Genomic DNA, 20032 nt, shown 5'->3' on the forward strand with positions numbered 1-20032 from the left:
TCTATCTTAATACCTTGGACAGATGGATCCTATTGATTCGAATGGAAGTTGGGGAAAGGGGATATATAGGGAGTGCCTTACAACTGTTTACTGAGCAAACAGTTTCCATCTGCTCTCTATTTTACCATAAAGCAAAGGATCAGTCAGCTGCAAACTTTAATACATGACCATCATGTACACTAGACGCACGTCACACTATTATCCTTGCCCGCTCTGCTCGACCATACACAGTTTAGTCAGCATCTGGGGGGTTCTGGGGTCTCCCCTTAGGGCTCCGTGGTCTCCAAGCCATTTGTTTCAGAGAGGATCTCTCACCCAGGAGGTGCTTCTGCCTCGCCTCCTGCTCCCCTTGCTCAGAAAAGAAGGGTACTTGCATACACATCCCAGGCAACATTTTTTCTCCCGTTTATTTCAAAAGTCTTTGTAACAGCTTAATTGCAACAATCCAAACGTCACCTGGAATTTGACATCCTCCCAGGTGTACAGAATTCACACTCGGTCATGTATCACAGCATTAAAACCACACAGGAATGTTCCCCGAACACCATCAGTGGGTTCCTCCACGGTCGCATTAAACTCCCAGCTCTACACATCCTCCGCCAACGCCTCTGCGCTGCTTTGCGGTGCGGCTGCGCGCCAGCCGCCTCTGCCTCCCAGGTCCATAACCATGCTTCTGTGAATGAAGGGGTGCCAAGCCCAAAATACCCATTTTTGTCTGCAAACTGTATATAACGTACCAGTAGAAATGTGATCTGTATTTAATTGGCTTTGTATATGGCTTTTTTTCCTCTTCATTCAAAGATCTTACAGTGGAAAAATCCTGAGCTGGCATCAAAAATAGGACCGATGCGTTAAAAGCACTCACAATTAGAGTATGTGTTGTAGGCAAAGTTCCCGTCAGCCCAGAATTAAAGCATTTTAAAAAACGCCACTTGTTTAAATAGATTTCAATCTTGAAATTTTTCCAGTTTAATATTTTGCTAGGAAGCATCATCTGAAAGAGAATAAAAATCTGTATTTTCAAATCAGTGATTTACAGGAATTTACGCTTCTTCATTTTACCTCTTGACTCGGTAAACACAACTGAAATTGTACTGGAAAAATGCATGCAGCTCCTTTTGACTTCTAGCAGGCATTTAAAAGTCGTTATGTCTGTTTCATTAGGCTATTTACTACCTGCAATTCAACTAAGTTACTCCAGATTCAGGCAAGAGCAGCATTTGTTTCCTAGCTTACTTAGGTAATTTCTGTATTGTTCAACTCTTTGGGAGTACATTGAGTGATGCCAGACACCAGGACCTGCTGCAGCTGTTTCTAGCCAGAGAAATGTCATTTTTTTCTGACCAACACTCAGCTGAAATTCCCCTCGGTTGTTACAACAGTCCCTGGCTAACACCCATATTCACTGATGACAGTAAAACCTTGTGTAAGACTTGCTGCCATCCTCTGATATCAGTACAGGTGATAAGAAACGTCCCTAACAGTGTAGAAACAGCTGCAGAAACTTGTTTGGAAAGTGCCATTTTTGGTGCTGCAGCTGTTTGCGGGGCAACGTCCAGCACCCCAAACATCCAGCTGATGCTCTCCTGAACCCAGACTTCTCCCACTGCTGGGGAAGGAGCTGGCTGCTACGGACAGAGGCAGCTCTGCTCACAGCTTTTGCATGTGGCATCATTACTGTCTCATTTAGGATTATTTTGCTTTTCTCATATGCTGATATTGGGGGGGGGGGGGGAGGATGTTTGGGTTTTTTGGGTTTTTTTCCTCTTTTTTTTGAAAAACCATGACCACTTGAAGGTCAGCCGTCAAATGGATTGAACGATCAGTGCAGGAAAATTGAAAATCATGACATCTTGTGTGTAGGCTGTGAATAATGGGCAACACCCTTTTGATCATTAAAATAGAAAATTATCTCTATATTTTCTGATGTTTTTTAGCCCATTAAGAAGGCAGGGATATGACCGCATTGCTGATGATTTGCACTGCTCTCCTGGCAGTACATTCGCTGCTGCAGAGCAGGGGCTGGCAGCGGTGGGATGGAGCCCACGCCGGGGGAGGCTTGGCCGGAGGAGGCAGCTGCAGGTTGCCGTGACATTCAGCTCCTCTCCAAAACCCACAGACACCCCGAGGCAGGTCCATTTTCTGCTGGGGACTGGACCAATATTCATGTCTCTGGACCACGGGCACGCTTAAATTTCAGGATGGACGCAACTCTGTCCCTAAGTGCTAGTCGGAGCAAGGCATCTCCCCAATTACATTTTGCTTTCATACAGAGGAAGAAAATACAAGCCTTGACTACCCTGGTGCTGTCAGAAACCGAGGCTTTCCCTCAAGATGCAGGTGCATTGAGAATTAGGAAAGAACGCTACGGTAATTTTGTGTCGCATGCCTGAGCTTTGGGGCCCAACTGTGTATTTTAGCACCTTACTTTCTGTTCAGAACACCACTTCTTTTGTTGCTTCACTGTACTTGTAGGACGGTAAGACAATTTCTCCCTTTTTTTACTGATAAAGATCTCTTAGTAAATATAACCAGACTTGGTAACTGATTCATCTTGTAATATTTATGTATGCTGTCATCATACAGAAAGCCTAAACAAATCTATCCATTTAATGAGGAAAAGTAGGATCGCAGCGTTACTGCTTTGCCGGTGCAGAGGCTGAATGTGAAATGAGTCGATAACTGCACCTGGGTCCCAAAGGCTCCAGTTTCGGGAACTAACTGGGGTTCGAAGGTGGCCAGAAACAGTCTAGCCCGGGCTACAGCATTTGCTGTGCTTCTCAGGAGCGGCTCAATATAATGTCAGTCTTCTTTTTTCTCTTTTTCTTCTGCCTTTCTCTGTCTTTTTGTATCTTGACAATTCAGACAGCACAGTTGCTAGCCCCAGGGCAAAGGCAGGGGCAGGCACGTACAACACCGAAAGTCAAGGACCGTCCTTGGGAGCCGCAGCGGGCCGGGGCGATGGCAAACCCCGTCCTGAGGAACAGCGACGGGAATTGCCTGGTATCACCCCGCCAAGCTGCTTCATCCAGCCCGGCGTAACCTCCCAGCCACCCAACCGACCTTCAAAATAACGCCTTTGGGCATCGAGAGTCAGTAAATGATCTTTGACGCTGTGGTCTTTTTGGTAACAGCGGTTAGTAGCGAGTGGAGCTCTACTGTTTATGTTTCTTTGCCTGAATTAGAATTACATTAGCATGTCCTTAGTTTGCAATTGCCTCACAGGTAAAAATATTCAAGTTTTGAGGATCTGTACCTGCAGTTGTGTTTGCAGGGATCTGGTAGTCTTGATTTTAATCCCTTTAGAAACTCTATTCATAGGAGTGAATGTACAGCATATGGCACTTTCCAACTGGGATTTACATCCTTCTCACTATCTTTTAAAAAATTTAAACAAATTAGATAAAATGGGCAAATAAAATAGGAAGGTCTTTTTACATAAAACCGGATCTTTAGCATCTTTCACTGAGTTCATGTCAAGGATTTCTGTTGGTAAGAAAAATATTCAGTCTGCTAATTCCAACCATGACATGTAATTTATACTCATAATTGAGATTTTACAAAACAATTTTTTAAAGAAAAATATTCAGAAAAGTGTCTAATTTTGGTGTGTCTAGGAACTTTTGCTGGATAATTTGCTGGTGTTAATATTTGAGCTGTTTGCAATCAATGCAAATGGGAAAGTGATACCAACCAGAAACCAGCACACAACTGGTTGTTCCTTTTACAGGTCACACTTAGTGAAATACAGAAGTAAGCAAATACCAAAACCAGTGGAATTAACTGCAGAAGTAAACTTCTTGATGTTTGTAATAGGAGATAATAATGTCAGCTCAGTTAAAGATATCTACCAAGCTATGCCCCTTTAAAAAGAAATAAAATAAACAAGAATACTTTTGAGCAGATATATTGTAATTTAAATTGGCTTGGAATCTGGAACTAATATTTTTGCAGAGAGTATACAACAAGGTAGTATTCTAGCGAGCTAAAAATATGTGTCTGTATATGTAGAATTATGGCATTTTTTATTTTTGTAAATAAACAATGTCTACACACAGACACGGACACACACACCAAAAAAATAACCCCCAAACCCCAAACCATTTTTCAGATGTTGTGCTTTCAGGTACTGAGGTTTTACAATACAATTGGAACTGAATTCTTGCACAGCCTGTACAGTCCATGAATGTTACTATAAGCAAAAATTTTCTGGACATAATTTTACTTGCAGGGAATAAAACTGATTCACTAATACAAAAATTAGGAATCTAGAGCCACTGAGAAAATACTTGGTGTTTGAATTGCACCTTGTCAGAAATGTCAGTAATTTTTGTCATGTTGTTTATTGTGTATTATTATAAAAGTATTAATTTTGCATTGACTCACTGGCTTTAAAAAGTAGTCTTAGAGTCTGTGAAGTACAAAGGGATTATGGGGACATCGCCGTATTTCTTAGACGGTCTGATAAAGCACCACCTGCGGGAGGGCCTAATCCTGAAAACACTTGGGACAACGATGTCACACAATTCCAAATCCACCTACATCCTCATACCGAGTCCAGGCTTGGGACCTGGCTAGGACACACCTGGGCATGACACGGCGCCGGGACTGGGGGGACTGGAGGCATGGCAATCTGCACCTGGGATATATCCAAAATATCGGTCATCGCTCTAAGGGACGAGCGTGGCTGCTCCTCCAGCAGTAGGCTGGGTGAGCGTCTTCCCAAAATCAGCCTTTGACAGTGTTCACCTCCTGAATGAAGTGCGGGTGGCGAGTGTAAGCGTGCAGTCCCTCCCTCTTCCCCCCGTGTCTCACAAAATACTTCTCTCCATGGTCCAGGTGAGGTAGCTGAGCCTGTGATGCAACAGGAGCTACCCGGGGCTTTGACAGCATCTCACCATTTTGTGACAGGGCGTAACGCATGTGCGTATGGAGAGCAAAGCACGTCTTTGGTTTTCTGCTGGATTTGCTGGAAAACACTTCTGAGCCTTTCCCTCTCCCCACACTTTTCATTCGCTAATAACAACACACTTGCTGTACCTTGAGAAAACCTTTTTTTTTTTTTCTCATGCTAAATTGCCAGACTGTTGGGTACTCTGCTATAAACTGTATCCATATTTACTGTCTCTTTCCTTTTCCAAGGAAGGACTAAACGTAATAGATAGGAAGGCAGCAGCTATGCAGCCCCACTTGAAAGCAAAACTACACCATTTTGGTTCCTGAGAGTTGCAAGTTTCAATTTGATCCTAGACCTCTTTTTAGCTGTGCAATATTTAGGGCAATCGTGCCTCTTTTTTTTTTTTTTTTTTTTTTTGTGTGTGTGTGTGTGTGTGGTTTAAAGGTATATTCTAATTAAAGGGTGAATGTTACCCATTTAATAAGCAAAAAGAGTAAGAAAAAAGGCATATGTCTTTATTGCTAGCTGCATTCGGACTGTGGCCATGTAAACTGAAGTAGTCCTACCTCTGTGCCATTGCTACACGACAGATTTATCGTGCATAATGAACCACCTAGTGTGCATACACTAATACGTTTAACCTATGCGTCAAAACGCAGTGGAATTGGCCATACCTTCCTGCATTTGCTACAGTGTAATGCTTCTGTTTTCCTACCATGAGCATTCACGAAAGCAGAATACGACCTCAGATATGGATGTAGTCACAAAAAAGAAATCGCACATTGGTTGTACAATGTGCAATGCACACTTCATTAGTTATTTTCTGTGAGTCATGTATTAATGTGCCCTAATTGAATTTATTATGTAATGTGACATGTATTGCATTATGTAAATATAACACTGAAAATGTGGGTTGGTTTGGAAAGGCACATTAGTAATCCAATTAGAGCAAAAGCCATATCCACAGATTTGCTAGCAATCAGCAAAGTATGACTTTGTTTAGATTAACTCCGAACATTCATTGTAATAATTAGTCACTGAATATTTTTCAAGTTAAAGGTTAGAAAAACACAAAAAAGTGAGAATGGTCTCATTGCTACAGTTAGTTTTCATAAAATTATAAATTCATCTCACATACGCAATCAGGTTTATACTGAACCCGCGTGCCTGGCTATATGGTCTCCACTGCTGCTGAAGTCCTTTCAGTTGCGAGTCAAGACATGACTGAAATGCAGGTAAGTGGTTGTAGTATACCCAAATTTTCACCCGCGAAGGCTGAGGAGGAGAAAAGACTAAGCGCCAGGGCTGATGCCGTGCTACGAGACCAAGCGCTGCGCTGGCTGGCAGCATCGCAGTGCATCTCTGGGGCCGCCACCGACAGTTTTGTGTGATTCTGGTACCTCTCCTGTCTTCCACCAGTAACTCCTGCTGCAATTAGAGCTGGCAGTTGGGTGACCAGTTAGTATGCACACGTCAAAGAGGCAGAAATATCCTTTGCAACAGACCTTCTTTCCATTTTTAGTTGTGCCTACTGCTGCGTGGCCCCAACCACTGCCTGAAATACCTTTGTACGTCTTGCTAGCGGTAACGGGAGTTACTTGTGCAACGCTTCTTCCACAGGGAGAGAGGCAAACTACAGCCTCGTCCTTCAGAAACCTCCATCTGCAACTGAGGTCAATGAGATTACTCCTCTGAACATCTATGGTGCCTAAAGGACATCCTTCGCATTGCAAGGAAATTAAAAGCTATCTGAATTTTTTGCACAAAGTGAGAAGTGTGTTTGCAGATGGGAAGAAACCAGAGAGAATCGGATGACATCTCACTGTGACTCCAAACTTTGTCCAAGACACACGGGGAAGACAAACCCCAAGAAGTAAATGTAGCGACTTGCCAAACACTAGAGGTTTCACAAGAAAGTGTTCCTTGTACCCGTTTCTTGTAGCCCTGAGCTCCAGGGGAAAGGGAAACCATCACTTGAATTTGGTCATTGTCCTTTATTAATTTTCACTTAAATTTTAATTCTCATCTGCAAGGTATTAGTACACGGTACCTCCTCCCTTCTCTCTGGAGGTCCGAGCAGCTCATGCCTGTGCAACCATTGCTCTTGCTAGGGGCTGGCTCACAGAGAAGACCCAAGTCCTGCAGCTTTTTGCTGCTCCCGAATGCTATTCTCGGGCTCCGACAGCAAAATACCAATTTGGGGCATGGGGTCTGAGCTCCTGCCTGTGCTGCTGTACAGCTGCTCAGCAGGCAACTGGGATGTCTGGGTCTGTGCCAGCTGGGAGTCACTGGGGCTGGTTTGCAGGGTTGTATCAAGGAAGATGAACTTTTAAATCCTAAGTTAATTGCATTCTGTCAAGGCTGTCCAAAAATAAAACCTGGGGAAAAACCCCCACTAATTTCAAGAATGTAATACAACTTCCAAGTTACCTGAAAAGAAAGTGCAATCTAGTGCAGTGTGCTTTCACTGTCCCACTCTGTTCCTTCAGTTTCCTTCTGATTTCTTGTGCTTCAGCCTGTGTCCGGGTATTGCAGGTATCTGCTTTGTCTGTGAAAATGAAATACCAGGAGGAATTGCACTTGGTGCAACTGGTGCATGTTTAGGGTTTAATTCACAAAAGGAACAGGCTGCCCTGGGGAATCCTGAGTTGGACCATGCACAATAAAAGAGAGGAGTTACATGCCCAAGTCTGGCAAGTTTAAAGAGAAGTCGTCATTAAAAAAAAAAAAAAAAAAGCTTAAGAAAGAGCAGGGAGGTCTAGGAAAGACTGATCCCAAATCTCCTCTTGGCCCATGTACTCGAGCGACGGGTGCCCAGGCAGTGCTAGCAGGCAGAAGAGTAGAGATTTGGAGCTTGGTTTTCATGCGTCCTTGAAAAATACTTCAGCTACTGAATATGAAGGAACGGTAAGGCCACCCGTTGTCAGATGCTCCCCAGTGAGACCGTGCTCCAAACCATCTCATAAACTGGCCTTGCTGACCTCCATGGGTTTGGGGATTTTTACAGGGCTTAGGTATGAGCTGGGGGTCCCTGTGGTTGAGTTGCGTCAGCTTCAGTGGATACGTGTGCTGCAAGAAATAAGGGCACTGGTAGACAACTGGGCATGCACTTTATACACCTCTGAGGCTAATGAGAAGCAGCATGGAGTTTAGCAAGGATCTTGGGAGTAAAGAAACATTAGACCTAAGTCCATAGAGTAGCAATCAGATGCCCAAATCCCTTGGGGAACCCAGCTCTAACAGCCAATCCAACACCCCTGGAGTCAGGAACTGCAAAGGGTCGTGCAGTGGCACCACTGTGACCAACGGTACCAAAAAGAGTCAGAAACATTTAAATTGTATTACAACAGACTGCGTGTCTGCCTTTGACTGGACTAAAAAAACCCTACAGAAATAGCTGGGAAGGTATGTACAATTTTGTATTACTTCACTGTATCTCCTCGGCAGGAATAGGTAGTTTGAAAACAATTTACAAACAGTTAAACAGGTCCCTAATCATAGTTATACTATTTAACCTTTAAAATCAACTTACTGAAAAAATAAACCCCCTTAATTTGCAAATTTGTTATCAAAAAAATATAGTTCTTGAGCTCACAGAATGTTAATGCATTTGAACATGTTTTATGAGTAAAATAATAAGCCTAAGTAATTCTGCTGTGGCTTGGGGTCCTATCTATTCAAACTCCTAAGTCCTTCGGGACAGAGCCTGTCTGCCTCGATTTATGCAGCACTACACACAGCGGGTCCGTTCTAATGAGTAATAGTCCCCAAGACGGCAAATGTACCAAGGTACAACCCTAAGAAAGGTCTAGCTGCAAAAAAAAAAAAAGATTAGAGCCCCATTCACACTCTTAATAAACAAACACATAAATCATCATAGTTAGAGATTTACCCCTGGGGGTAATCCTGAGGGAAAAGAACACATTTTCGTCCTTTTGGTTCCCTGCCTCTGCTGTTTCCAGAGATGTCCCCCGAGTCTCTGGAAGGCGCCTTCCTGAGCCGGGTCTTTTCAATCAGTCTGAGTCTTTCCCAGACCATAACCTGCCCCTACACATTCCGCTTAAATTTATCCTTCAGTGGGCTTCAAATTACGCTCACCGAGCACTCTGACCTCTGCCTGCTTCTTCAAAGGGCCACTCAAACGTAGGATCTGAGAAGGAGTGCACAGCCAGCCAGCCACTCAGACTCATGGACCTTAGGGAGTCTCTCTGCCACCGAGGAAGCTCCTGCCAGACGAATGCCTCTTGAATGCGGTCTCTGCCATACCACGTACTCTTAAGTATGAGTCTGCATCAGCTAGAAACAGAATGCAAACATCATTTTCTGTTTCTGGCCAAATGCATCTTGATAAAAGCTGTGATTATGTTTATACACATCCATGTGTGATGGTTTATCTGTTGCTCTGATTCGTTCTCCTTTAGGCAAAAGATACAATCACTGCCGTACTTCAGCTGGCAGGCTCAAGTGTGCAAAACCTCAGATGAAAAGTTAGTTTTCCAAGGTTAAATTCCAAAATGTTTTGCACTACTACAAATTTAAAGGAAAGCAAAAATGATGGGATACCCCCAACCCATGCAAAATGAAGTAAAGTAAGTAAACAACAGAGTAAAATATCTGTATGAAACTTCATGGAAATATTCTCAGACATTTCTCATATTCCTAGTTTGTTTTCATCAGCTTTTTCAATTTATTCAGCGATCAACATAGTACTCATGGTCTTGCCTACAATTTCCCAAGCGGTTTTCAAGAGCAGGCCATTGTGGCTTCTCAGACTTTAAGCTTAAGTCTTATTTCTTGCTGGAATCAGCAGAAGCCTTTTATTACCTTCACGGCATTAAAGGAGTGGCCTAGCACAGAGAATTTAGAGAAACGATCCAGAGCTGTGCATATATTTCTGGAAGAGATTTGCAGCAATTCCTCTGCACCCATTTGTCATGCTAAACTAGACACTTAGACCAGGTTTGCTTCTGGTTCTTCAGCAGTTTGGGCTAGCACAGGTTCAATATGTCTTAAGACAGCAGCAATTGCCTATGGCCAATTATGACGTGGTACCAATGTTTTGGGGGAAGCCAGCTTCTGGGGGAGCTCCAAAGCAGTGCTCTTCTATAAAACCTACACAATCAGATTTGTGGGGTACAAGTACAGGGTTGGGGCCTCCAAAGAACTGCAAGGAAATAATTTGCCTGAGTCTCTGCAACAATATTGCAGAAGCAAAAGATGCAAATTTAGGACAACAGAGAGCCTCCATTCATTTTAGCTACTTATTTTCATGTAAAAGTAATGAATAAGCATTTCAGTGGTGATGCAAACATTTGACACCAGAGGTGCATACTGGCTTTTCTTGCATTAAATGAAGTCAGTATCGAAGCTGACAATTGCCTGTTTTCAGTTATTCAGTAGGTAGGAACGGTTTTGCACATTTTAACATGGTTCTTGATAATCCCCTGACTTTTAAGAGTTAGGTAGCAGGTAGAGTTTCACACAAGACTGGCTAAAAACCATCATTTGTAGTCAGGGAAATTCAGCCCATTCGATCCTTTACCATTGAAGTCAGTAGGATTATTCAAGTGAAGCACAATCACCCTAAAGCTGGTGTAACTGCAGTCACCTATGTGTATGTTATAGACAGGCTTGCCATGAGGAATTGCTGAAGAGCATCGAACACAAAATTCAGGGCCAGATCCAGACTTCAACAAACTGTGAGATACCGGTTTAGCCAAACCTTACCAACCCCAAGTTTGAATCTGGAGCCGAACCTGCCCATTTTATGCATTTTAACACAGAGTTTGGGTTCAGGCTATGTTCTGAAGAAGAACATGCTGGGTTTGACACCATCCTAACCATACGCATCATCCTTCTACAGTTGCATCAGATTCTGCATCAAAGACGTCCAAGTCTCTTCCAAAAACCCCTTTGGGGAAAATCGTAACATTACGGTAAAGATGTTACTGCATATTAGAGAAGACTTATAAAACCCCCAGCAACTAAAATGCTGAACGCCCAATGAATACCAAGGCTGTCTCTGAATTTAAAACTTTCCAGTAACTTACAGTAATAATTCCACCCTAATCGCCATTTTATTTTTATTAAAGAAACAAAAGGAATTTCAAAAACTCTACCTAGAATCACTCGTTTCTGCCAAGCGGTTGTTCATGATGGCTAGAGCACCCACCCCTGCGGAGAAACCATTTTGTCTCGTATTGATACAAACGTTCCTCGGGTAGCCATTGGCCGTCTCAGACAACTGCTTTTGCAAAATGGCCAGGGAGACTTTATTGGATGCCGTGAGATCCCTCATGGAGATCATCTCTCCAGAGAGCCTCCTCCCCTCAGTGTCACTGTCGTACTGTCCGTCAGCATCTATTGAGATGTTATGTCGACGCAGGCGGGCTCCTGGGGTGATGGCATTGCGACGTCCGAGGCGGGCACTTGATTTATGGCACTTTGGGCAACATCTGCATTCGAATTTTTTCAACACCCAGTTCAAAACTTGCTTGATTACAATTGAGATGACATTAAAAAGAGAGTATATGCAACATACCCCCATTAATATAAATATGAAGTTTCCGAATCTGTATAATCCCTGATTTTGGTATGCAGCGTTTTGGCTGCTTACCAAATCTCCAAAGCCGATGGTGCTGAAGGTGACAAAGCAATAGTACAAGGAGTCAACGTAGTTCCATCCTTCCACCGCCGTGTACATTGCGGAGGCGCAGCAGGAAAGGGTAATAGCAAAAATTCCCAGAATCAGCATCACGTGGTAAACGGATGGCTTCCACCCCACGAGGCTGCCCACCCCGGACATAGCTGGCCCCCTTCGGAAGTTGGGAGGTAGGAGACCGCTTCTTCGCAGCTGTCTCTCATGGCATGCCTTCATGATAAACGCCAGGAGAGAGATAATGCGCTCCAAGAAGAGGTTGAAGAAAAGGATAGTCCCGGCACACCCAAAAAGGCCGTACACGATGAGGAATACTTTTCCAGCCACGGTTGCTGGTGTGGTCATTCCAAAACCTAAGGTGTGGAGATAAACGGCTAACATTAGTGACACAGTTCTTCACGCATAAGCTCACCACATATGTAACTTAATAAAGGTCCCATCTCACTGCACAAAAGGAGCGCTATCTCCAAGTCAGCTTAGGCCAACATGAAACCGAGTTTTGTAAAGAATGAAGAAGGCACCAGAAAACTCAACGAGATGACTAAAACTCAAGAGTGAGGAAAAAATCCTCGCAGAGAAGAAAGGCAGCATATTAACAGAGCAACGCCACTCTGTAAAAGCAGGTGGAAGCATTCCTGAGCCCAAACCTCTTTGAGGTGGGATGAGGTGAGGAGGGCATTTCTCTGCTCCCACACGTGTGAGCCAGCATGGCCTGATGGAAAGTTTAAGCTCTCTGTTCACAAGCTGTAACCCAGTGTAATGCTTTTATCAAGGTCTGATTACACCATTCTTGCTGAGAAGTTTTCAGGTTGTATTAACAGGGAAAAAAACCAAACCACCTCCCAAGTATCTAAAATTGTTTTAAAAATAACAGCACTTTGAAGTCTTCACCAAATCCCAACTGCGACTACCCCACCTGGTATCAGCACAGAAGGAAGGAAAAGCCATCGGCAAGATACCCACACCGCGGAGCTGCCTGGCAGACTGGGAGCACGAGGATCTTGCAGACTGATAATTACAGCAGTGAAAAACACTGCTGCACAGTTGAATAGAAAAATCAGAGTATACAAACTCTGGAAAGATCCAGCAGCAATATTAATTCACCGCTTCTTTACAAGAATTGTATTTTGACATTACTCCTACACGTAATTTCATATGTAAGCAGTAATGCCTTGTAGCTACAAATGCTTAAGTAACAGCAAAAGTGATCTTAAATTTGCATGCAAATACATACAGTAAGTTTGCTCCATATTATTTGCTGATACCAGTTATTTTATGAAAAAGAATTACATATATTTCACATATTATCTCAGGAAGATTCTTCTGAAACTCCGTTCTGTAGGTATTGCCCTTGTTCTGCTATTCTTCCCTGTAAAACTGCTCGGTGGTTCAGTCAAAAAGCGTACTGATGGGATTGAGATGAGTGCTCATGTCCCATGAACAAATAACCACATATAATTTAAATGAATGGCTTGTCAAAAATCCACATGCTGAAATTTCTTTATCCTATTGTTCCACGAAAATGCTGAGCAAGTAACATATTCAGGGAAGTAAATATCAACATCAGACCATATCAATGAAAGGTTGTGAAGAAAAAGGAGCTACTTTTAGCATAGAGCATAATGAAATCATTAAATCCACTTTATTATCATGATGCACCTTTAAACAGCAACAGGAAAATATTTCCTACATATAATGAGTTGAGATTGCTGCTTGAAATCTATTGATTTATTTTTGTAATGGCTCTATTTTTCTGGGTAATTTATTTGTGCTACCTTTGTACTTCGTTAACACAGAATTTCGCATTTGTGGATAAAAGAATGTAAATGCTTCTGACAAGTAAACTTGGAAATAGCTTTTCAAATGACATGAAGGTGCATGAGGAAAGAGGTGGTCTACTTTCACAACAGATGTGGCATGCTTGGAAACATCCGTGTGCCAGCAATTCGGACTATACTGCATCATCAGTATCTTCACACTAGAAAAAGTCTTTTCTGTAGAAGACAGTGAAAAACTTGCAGAGTATTATCAGAAAATAACAAATTACCAAAGAGGTCATTAGATTTTGTTTCCCGGACTCACAGTCTCTCCATTTTGTTGTGCTAAAAGACCACCTTTGAGCAGATCCCACAAAGCCTGCCCTGGGGTCTCAGGCTTAACACGGGAGAATGGGAAGCTCTTCTCAGTTCCTCCTCCTCCTCTGTGGGATGAAGCTGTTATCTGGGTCAGGCTGGCTGCTCGTGGGAGCCTTCTCATTTGATGATGAATATCCACTAGTGCCTGGTCCCCAGAAGAAGCCGGGGAGCCTGTCGCGGTTGCCGGCTAGGGATACATGGCCAGCTCGTTATGGAGAAGGCATCTGTTCGCCCATGCCTTGTCAGTGAAGTATTCAAACATGTGCTTCACAGCAAGCATGTGAACATCACCATCAAAATAAATGGGTTTATTGTCACACATATGGCTAGACACATTTATTAATTAAAAAAAAAAAAAAAGGTAGTGACAGTTTGGATCAAGTTGTAAATGCGCTGAAGCATTTTAGTATTTTCTGGTGATCATTCATGAGAGGTGGTGAAGTTTGATATTTTTGATGTGGTTTAAGCGAGATTTTCTGAAGCATAACGTTACCAAAATTCAGTATGTAGCTATGCAAGGTGAAAGGACCCATCACAGCAAGGAGAGTGCTAAGAAATACATAAAACAGGCAAAAAGTAAGATCAGCCAAACATAGTAACTTCAGGTCAACAGCTAGCAGATAGAAGTGCACTCATGTACTCTTCATCCGAGGTCTTCCTTCATTAGCCGTGTTTGTCCCTTCGGCACCACCTGGACCACGAGGGGTTAGTCCTGGTATGTTCTGTACAACACCTCTGAGCTCAGCCCCTGCTCAAGGCTAAGTACATCATGACTCCTAGATGAAACAAATTGACCCAGAACTGCCTGTGCTTCTGAGACAGTACAAGGAAAGCAGCACGACGGTGCTTCGCATTCTTCACGGCCCTGACGCGTATTGTACAGGTACCTTGGGGTTGATTCTGTGTGGCTCAGACACAATATTTCAACGTTCCTCATGCTAATTCTGCCCCACCACTTCGGATACAAGATCCATGGCAGCATTAATTTCAGCTGTTTGATACTTCTTCTCCCTAAACAAACAGGATTAGCAGAGATGAGCTGATAAAAACTCTCAGATAACACTTATCCTTCAGCAGCCTCTCATGGGTAAGTGCTGGCAATTAATGAGTCCCTCATCCTGACTGGCATAGTAGGTTTTGTGGTTACTATTCTGTCACCTGGATTTTTAATTTACTTAAGCTGGTGATGGATCCAAGAGGTAGTGAAACTGGACAAACTTGTGATATGCTTCCTATTGCTTTTGCTTTCTATTCTTTTATCCCTTTTCTTATGGGTAAAAGAGATGGTTAATGCCAGAAAACAAAAAGAAATAGCAGTTTTAGTACCTGTGAGCTCTTCTCTCAGGCCAATTGATTTGGCAATTACCTCGTGCTACTGTATTTTGAGATTAAAAGGGGCAACAGTTTTCCAGTAAAGCTTTATTTACCCCAAGATGGAGAAAAGTTTTGGCCACCTCAAAAACTGAACGCAAGAAAGTCTTCCAGCCTTTAACATGGCATCGTGTGCCCCTGCCTCTTTCAGCCAGCCCCTCAGCTCTTCTTATGCAAGCGTTCTGCCATGGGATTTGGCTCATACAGCAAATCAGCACAACTGAGCAATCATTTTAAATACCAGAGTGTAACAGCACTTAGATCATGAGAGTAGTATCAAATCTATACCATTATATAACTATAACGCAGCCACATTTAAAGGAATCAAAAGAAACTAAAATTGTTGAATATAACTTTTTAAACAAAAGATTTCTCAGAAATAAACAAAAAAACCCTATAACCAGAATGCTGCCTCCAGAGGGAAAGAAGTTCTTGCAACATAAAGCCTAAGCTCTTACAGGACTTGTCCCCAAGAGATGGGGTTTACAGAACAGAGACAGATAAACTAAGAGCAACAAATTTTGTTTCATTTCTGTTCTATACTTGCTTTACTTCATGGCTTTCCAATAGTCTTGGTTGATCTTTATATATTTATGACTAACACAGGTACCATAGCAAGGAATGAAACATCATATTCTGAATTCCGTATCTGGGTTCTGGTGCTCCCTTCAACCCCTTTTCTACCTGTTAGCATTTCATCATTATTGCCCCTGATAGAGTCATACCTGTATGTTTCACAACTACCTGTTATTTGTTCTACAGCTTCTCACCACGTAACAACCAGACACAGTTGCCTTGGATACAGGGTCACAGCTCAGAGCTGACAAAACCGCCGCAGATGGAAAACTTCTGCTGCACCCAGTGCTTTTACCCAACGAGTGAGAATACTACAAGGCAGTTCTTCCACCTGGCTTCATGTTTTCAGACTACAAATGAAAAACTTACTTTCCCTTTAATATCTTTGTCAGTCTGCTTTATTCAGATACCCCCCTTTGGGCTCAAACAGTAAATTTTTTTAGAGCTTTTCCATTGCCAGACTTTAATATAGAAGTTGCTGTGCAATCACATTTGATCTTATTTAGATTACTATCTGGAATCATAGAATCATAGACTGGTTTGGGTTGGAAGGGACCTTAAAGATCATCTAGTTCCAACCCCCCTGCCATGGGCAGGGACACCTTCCACTAGACCAGGTTGCTCCAAGCCCCATCCAGCCTGGCCTTGGACACTTCCAGGGATGGGGCAGCCACAGCCTCTCTGGGCAACCTCTTCCAGTGCCTCACCACCCTCACAGTAAAGAATTTCTTCCTAATATCTAATCTAAATCTACCCTCTTTCAGTTTGAAGCCATTACCCCTTGTCCTATCACTACATGCCCTTGGAAAAAGTCCCTCTCCAGCTTTCTTGTGGGCCCCCTTTAGGTACTGGAAGGCTTCTATAAGGTGTCCCTGGAGCCTTCTCTTCTCCAGGCTGGACAACCCCAACTCTCTCAGCCTGTCTTCATAGGAGACGTGCTCCAGCCCCCGATCATCTTGGTGTGCCTTGTCTGGACTTGTCCCAACAGGTCCATGTCCTTCTCATATTGGGGGCCCCACAGCTGGATGCAGTACTCCAGGTAGGGTCTCACCAGAGCAGAGTAGAGGGAAAGAATCACCTCCCTTGACCTTCTGGTTACGCGTCTTTTGATGCAGCCCAGGATACGGTTGGCTTTTTGGGCTGCGAATGCACATTGCCGGGTCACGTTAAACTTCTTGTCAACCAACACCCCCAAGTCCTCCTCAGGGCTGCTCTCAATCCATTCTCCACCCAGCCCGTATTTGTGCTTGGGGTTGCCCTGACCCATGTGCAGAACCTTGCACTTGGTCTTGTTGAACTTCATGAGGTTTGCACAGGCCCACCTCTCAAGCCTGTCAAGGTCCCTCTGGATGGCATCCCTTCCCTCCACCGTGTTGACCGCACCACACAGCTTGGTGTTGTCGGCAAACTTGCTGACGGTGCACTCCATCCCACTGCCCATGTCGCCGACAAAGATATTAAACAGCGCTCCTGAACAGCAGCGGCCTGTCCGCTAATGCACACTAGCTAATGTGTGCATTAAGCCACTTTAAGTCAGATCCGTGCTATGTCTGAAGACAGGAGATACCACTGCAGTTTTTAGGGCTGGCTAACCTGTATCATACACACGCTTGCAGTCCTTGGTGACCCAGGTACTAGAGCAGATACCCCATGGAGAAAATACTGAGTGACTATGCAGCTAAGGACTGACTCCCATAATCAATCAATCAATCAATCAATCTATCTATCTATGTCTTTTTTTTCCCCTAACTCCTATGACTGTTCAGTACATAAAAATGGCCACACGTGCACCCAGTCCCCCAGGGACTGTGGGAAAAGATGCCCAATCTATTCTGTGACCTGAAAGAGCATCACGATAAACTCGATGAATGTAGTTAAAAACCATCCAGGTGACCACCATTGCTCCTTGTTACACCTCCCACCGCTGAATTATTAGTCAGGTGTTTGAGACAACTGCCACACAAAAGGAGCCACGCTGCCAGAACAGAGCCAGGAGATGATTAATTGAACATCAAGGAGTTTCAAGGAGCTGCAGGCAATTATTAAAGGCTTTCCACAGTACCAATTTTATTCTGTTTACACACAACTGTGATCAGGTTATTGGTTATCCAAAGCGCTGCTACACATAACATCAGTGAACACCAGAATCGATCACCCTCAGCATTTCTCTGCTGTCTGTGATTTAAACCACAGCCTAAAAGGTCATGGCCACATTTTCATTCCTCTTTAAAGTACACTGTTTTGTAAAAAAGCTAATAGAATTGTGAGCCTAAAATAGCCTAAGCTTCCTTGAAAAAAAAAGAGTTATTAAACTGGCAACCGTGACATTAAATAACTAAAAGGCAAAGCTAATAAATAGTTGTTAAGTTACCAGGTGCATGTGAAGGGTATAAAAAGAGGCTGAGAGGTAACAATATTTTTCTGTAGAGGTGAGCGACAAAGACAAACCTAAAATTATGCCCAACAGTGACTTAGGAGAGGACGAGAGACAGGACCGGGCAGCAGCGCCTTGTGCCCAGGGCTGGGAGGTGGTGGGGCAGCTCCGTCGGGGCAGGGATGCCAGGATACCCCAGCTCCTCTGGCAAGCTGTGATTTCTGCTCGTGGGCAAGGGGTTTGCACTCGTGGGCATCCCTGGAGAGCAGCAGGATGCCGTGAGGGGCTGCCCCGCGGGAATGGGGCAGGAGGTACCTGCAGCAGGGAGCGGTGTGATGGAGAGGGCTGCGGAGGTTACTGGAGGCACTGGTGGCTGTGATCCTGGGATTGAAGAGGGGACTTGGGTGCTCTGGAGAGGAAATTTTGGAGGGGAGAAGGTGGTGAAGGATGTCCTCTGGTAGGAAGGGGACAGGCCAGATGGTCAGGGGCTAAGAAGTTGCAAGGAAACCTCTGGCTTGTGAAATCTCCTAAAGATGGGAATACAAAGCCTGACCCAGGACACAGGGTACTTGCACGTGGAGGTGCTGCTGTGCGTGGCTGATACCTGGCCACGTCAGGAGGCAGGTGAGGAGGGGACCCATGCCCTACGGAAAAGGCATCCGGCGTGACAGAGCCGGAACAACGTATTTAGGGTGAAGGATATGCTGGACCTGAGAGGAGTAAGGGTGTTATCACCTTGACAGGGGTCTAAGGCATTGGGGTACCCCCTGAGATCCTCCAGGAAAGCCGAGAGGAATAACCTTCTCAAAAGCTGGCTGCTCGTGTACGTTTACCTTCTCCTTGCAGCACGTCTCCTGAGTGTGTTTTTCTACGCTGACACCCTCTAGTTGAGCTTTCCAAGAAAGATCTTCAATTTCTAGTGAGTACTCAGCAGGCACATTTATCAGCTCAAGTGGCCTAACTTTTGTAAATCTGAGTGATAAATGACCTTAAAAAGAGAAACACTAGGGCTTCAGCTTCACCAACAGCAGCGGTACTCTTGCTCTATTCATTTACCAGAAGTCGGCAAGCTTTTTCTCAGAGTTGTACTGCATGTTGCCCCTTCTGTGCACAGCGTGAGAAGAAAGTGCACACCAAAGCCTAACCAAACAAGCCCACCCTTGCTGACTACTAAATGCCATTATCATAAAGACATAGCCCAATAAATACAGAAGGAGGCTAATCATCTGGTCTGGCCAAGCTGCTTTGGCACAGAACCAAGCCGAGGAAGAAGCAGAAGTGTCTCTAAATCAGTTTTATGGTTCGCTTGCTGGGGCTGGCTGTTCCTTTATGCATCTTGTACAAGGAAACAGGGACTGACTTGTGCCAAGCCAGCAGCAGCTCTGGTGCGAGGTCTTGCTAAGCAGCCCCCCTGAAGAGGGAACACATGGGGAGGGTCATGGGCTTGAGGTTTGAAATCTTTGGCAAGCTTACGTTTGGGTTTTCTATTGCAACAGAATACAGTTTCTAATGAGGGACATCCTAGAAGGAGATGATGGAGAATGAAGCTCAGAGAAGGAGGACAATCAGAAAAGTACAAATTCAAACGGAACAGAGAAAAAGGAAGTCAGGACCTACAAGCTGGCATTATTCTTGCTGACTCTCGACTGTAAAGGGATGGGGGTGCCCTGTGGTGTGACAATCTTCTATTAACATATTGTTCATAAATAAACTTTCTTCCAGTGCCTCAGGTTTTATTGCTCTTATAAATAATATAATCTTCTTTTCTGCTAAACTCTTGGGGCCAGACTCTGGTTTACAGTCATAAAAATCAAGACTGAATCTATTTTCTTCATTTTATGCTACCTTTCTTGGGCAAATCTTAAGCAAGACGATACTAACCTCCCCCCCCCCCCCCCTTGTTTTGTCAGTTACTCTGCCCCTTGGCACAGCTGGAATGCTCCAGTGGCTTGTTAAAACAGAAAGAATACAGGTTAGTGTTGGCTAAATTAGTGCTAAACCACCTCACAAAGGAAGACTTC

The 20032-nt window shown here is 43.9% G+C and overlaps 1 protein-coding gene across 2 annotated transcripts in view; it reads right to left on the bottom strand.

The window, feature by feature from the left end:
* Positions 1–449: 449 nt before the first annotated feature.
* Positions 450–20032, bottom strand: part of KCNK12 (potassium two pore domain channel subfamily K member 12) — a 29925-nt gene continuing 10342 nt past the window's right edge. The window contains exons 2-4 of one of the 2 annotated variants that reach the window (XM_049833660.1): positions 11017–11908; positions 7328–7445; positions 450–994 (exon numbers count right to left, since the gene is read on the bottom strand). In XM_049833660.1, the coding sequence (XP_049689617.1) occupies positions 7409–7445; positions 11017–11908 (929 nt within the window). In that variant the 3' untranslated portion in view covers positions 450–994; positions 7328–7408. Of the gene's footprint in view, positions 995–7327; positions 7446–10991; positions 11909–20032 lie in introns of those variants that run through there. The other variant, XM_049833661.1, reaches the window with a different exon arrangement.

Source organism: Accipiter gentilis, chromosome 30 (assembly GCF_929443795.1).
Source record: "Accipiter gentilis chromosome 30, bAccGen1.1, whole genome shotgun sequence".
In the NCBI taxonomy this organism is placed as follows: Eukaryota; Metazoa; Chordata; class Aves; order Accipitriformes; family Accipitridae; genus Astur; species Astur gentilis.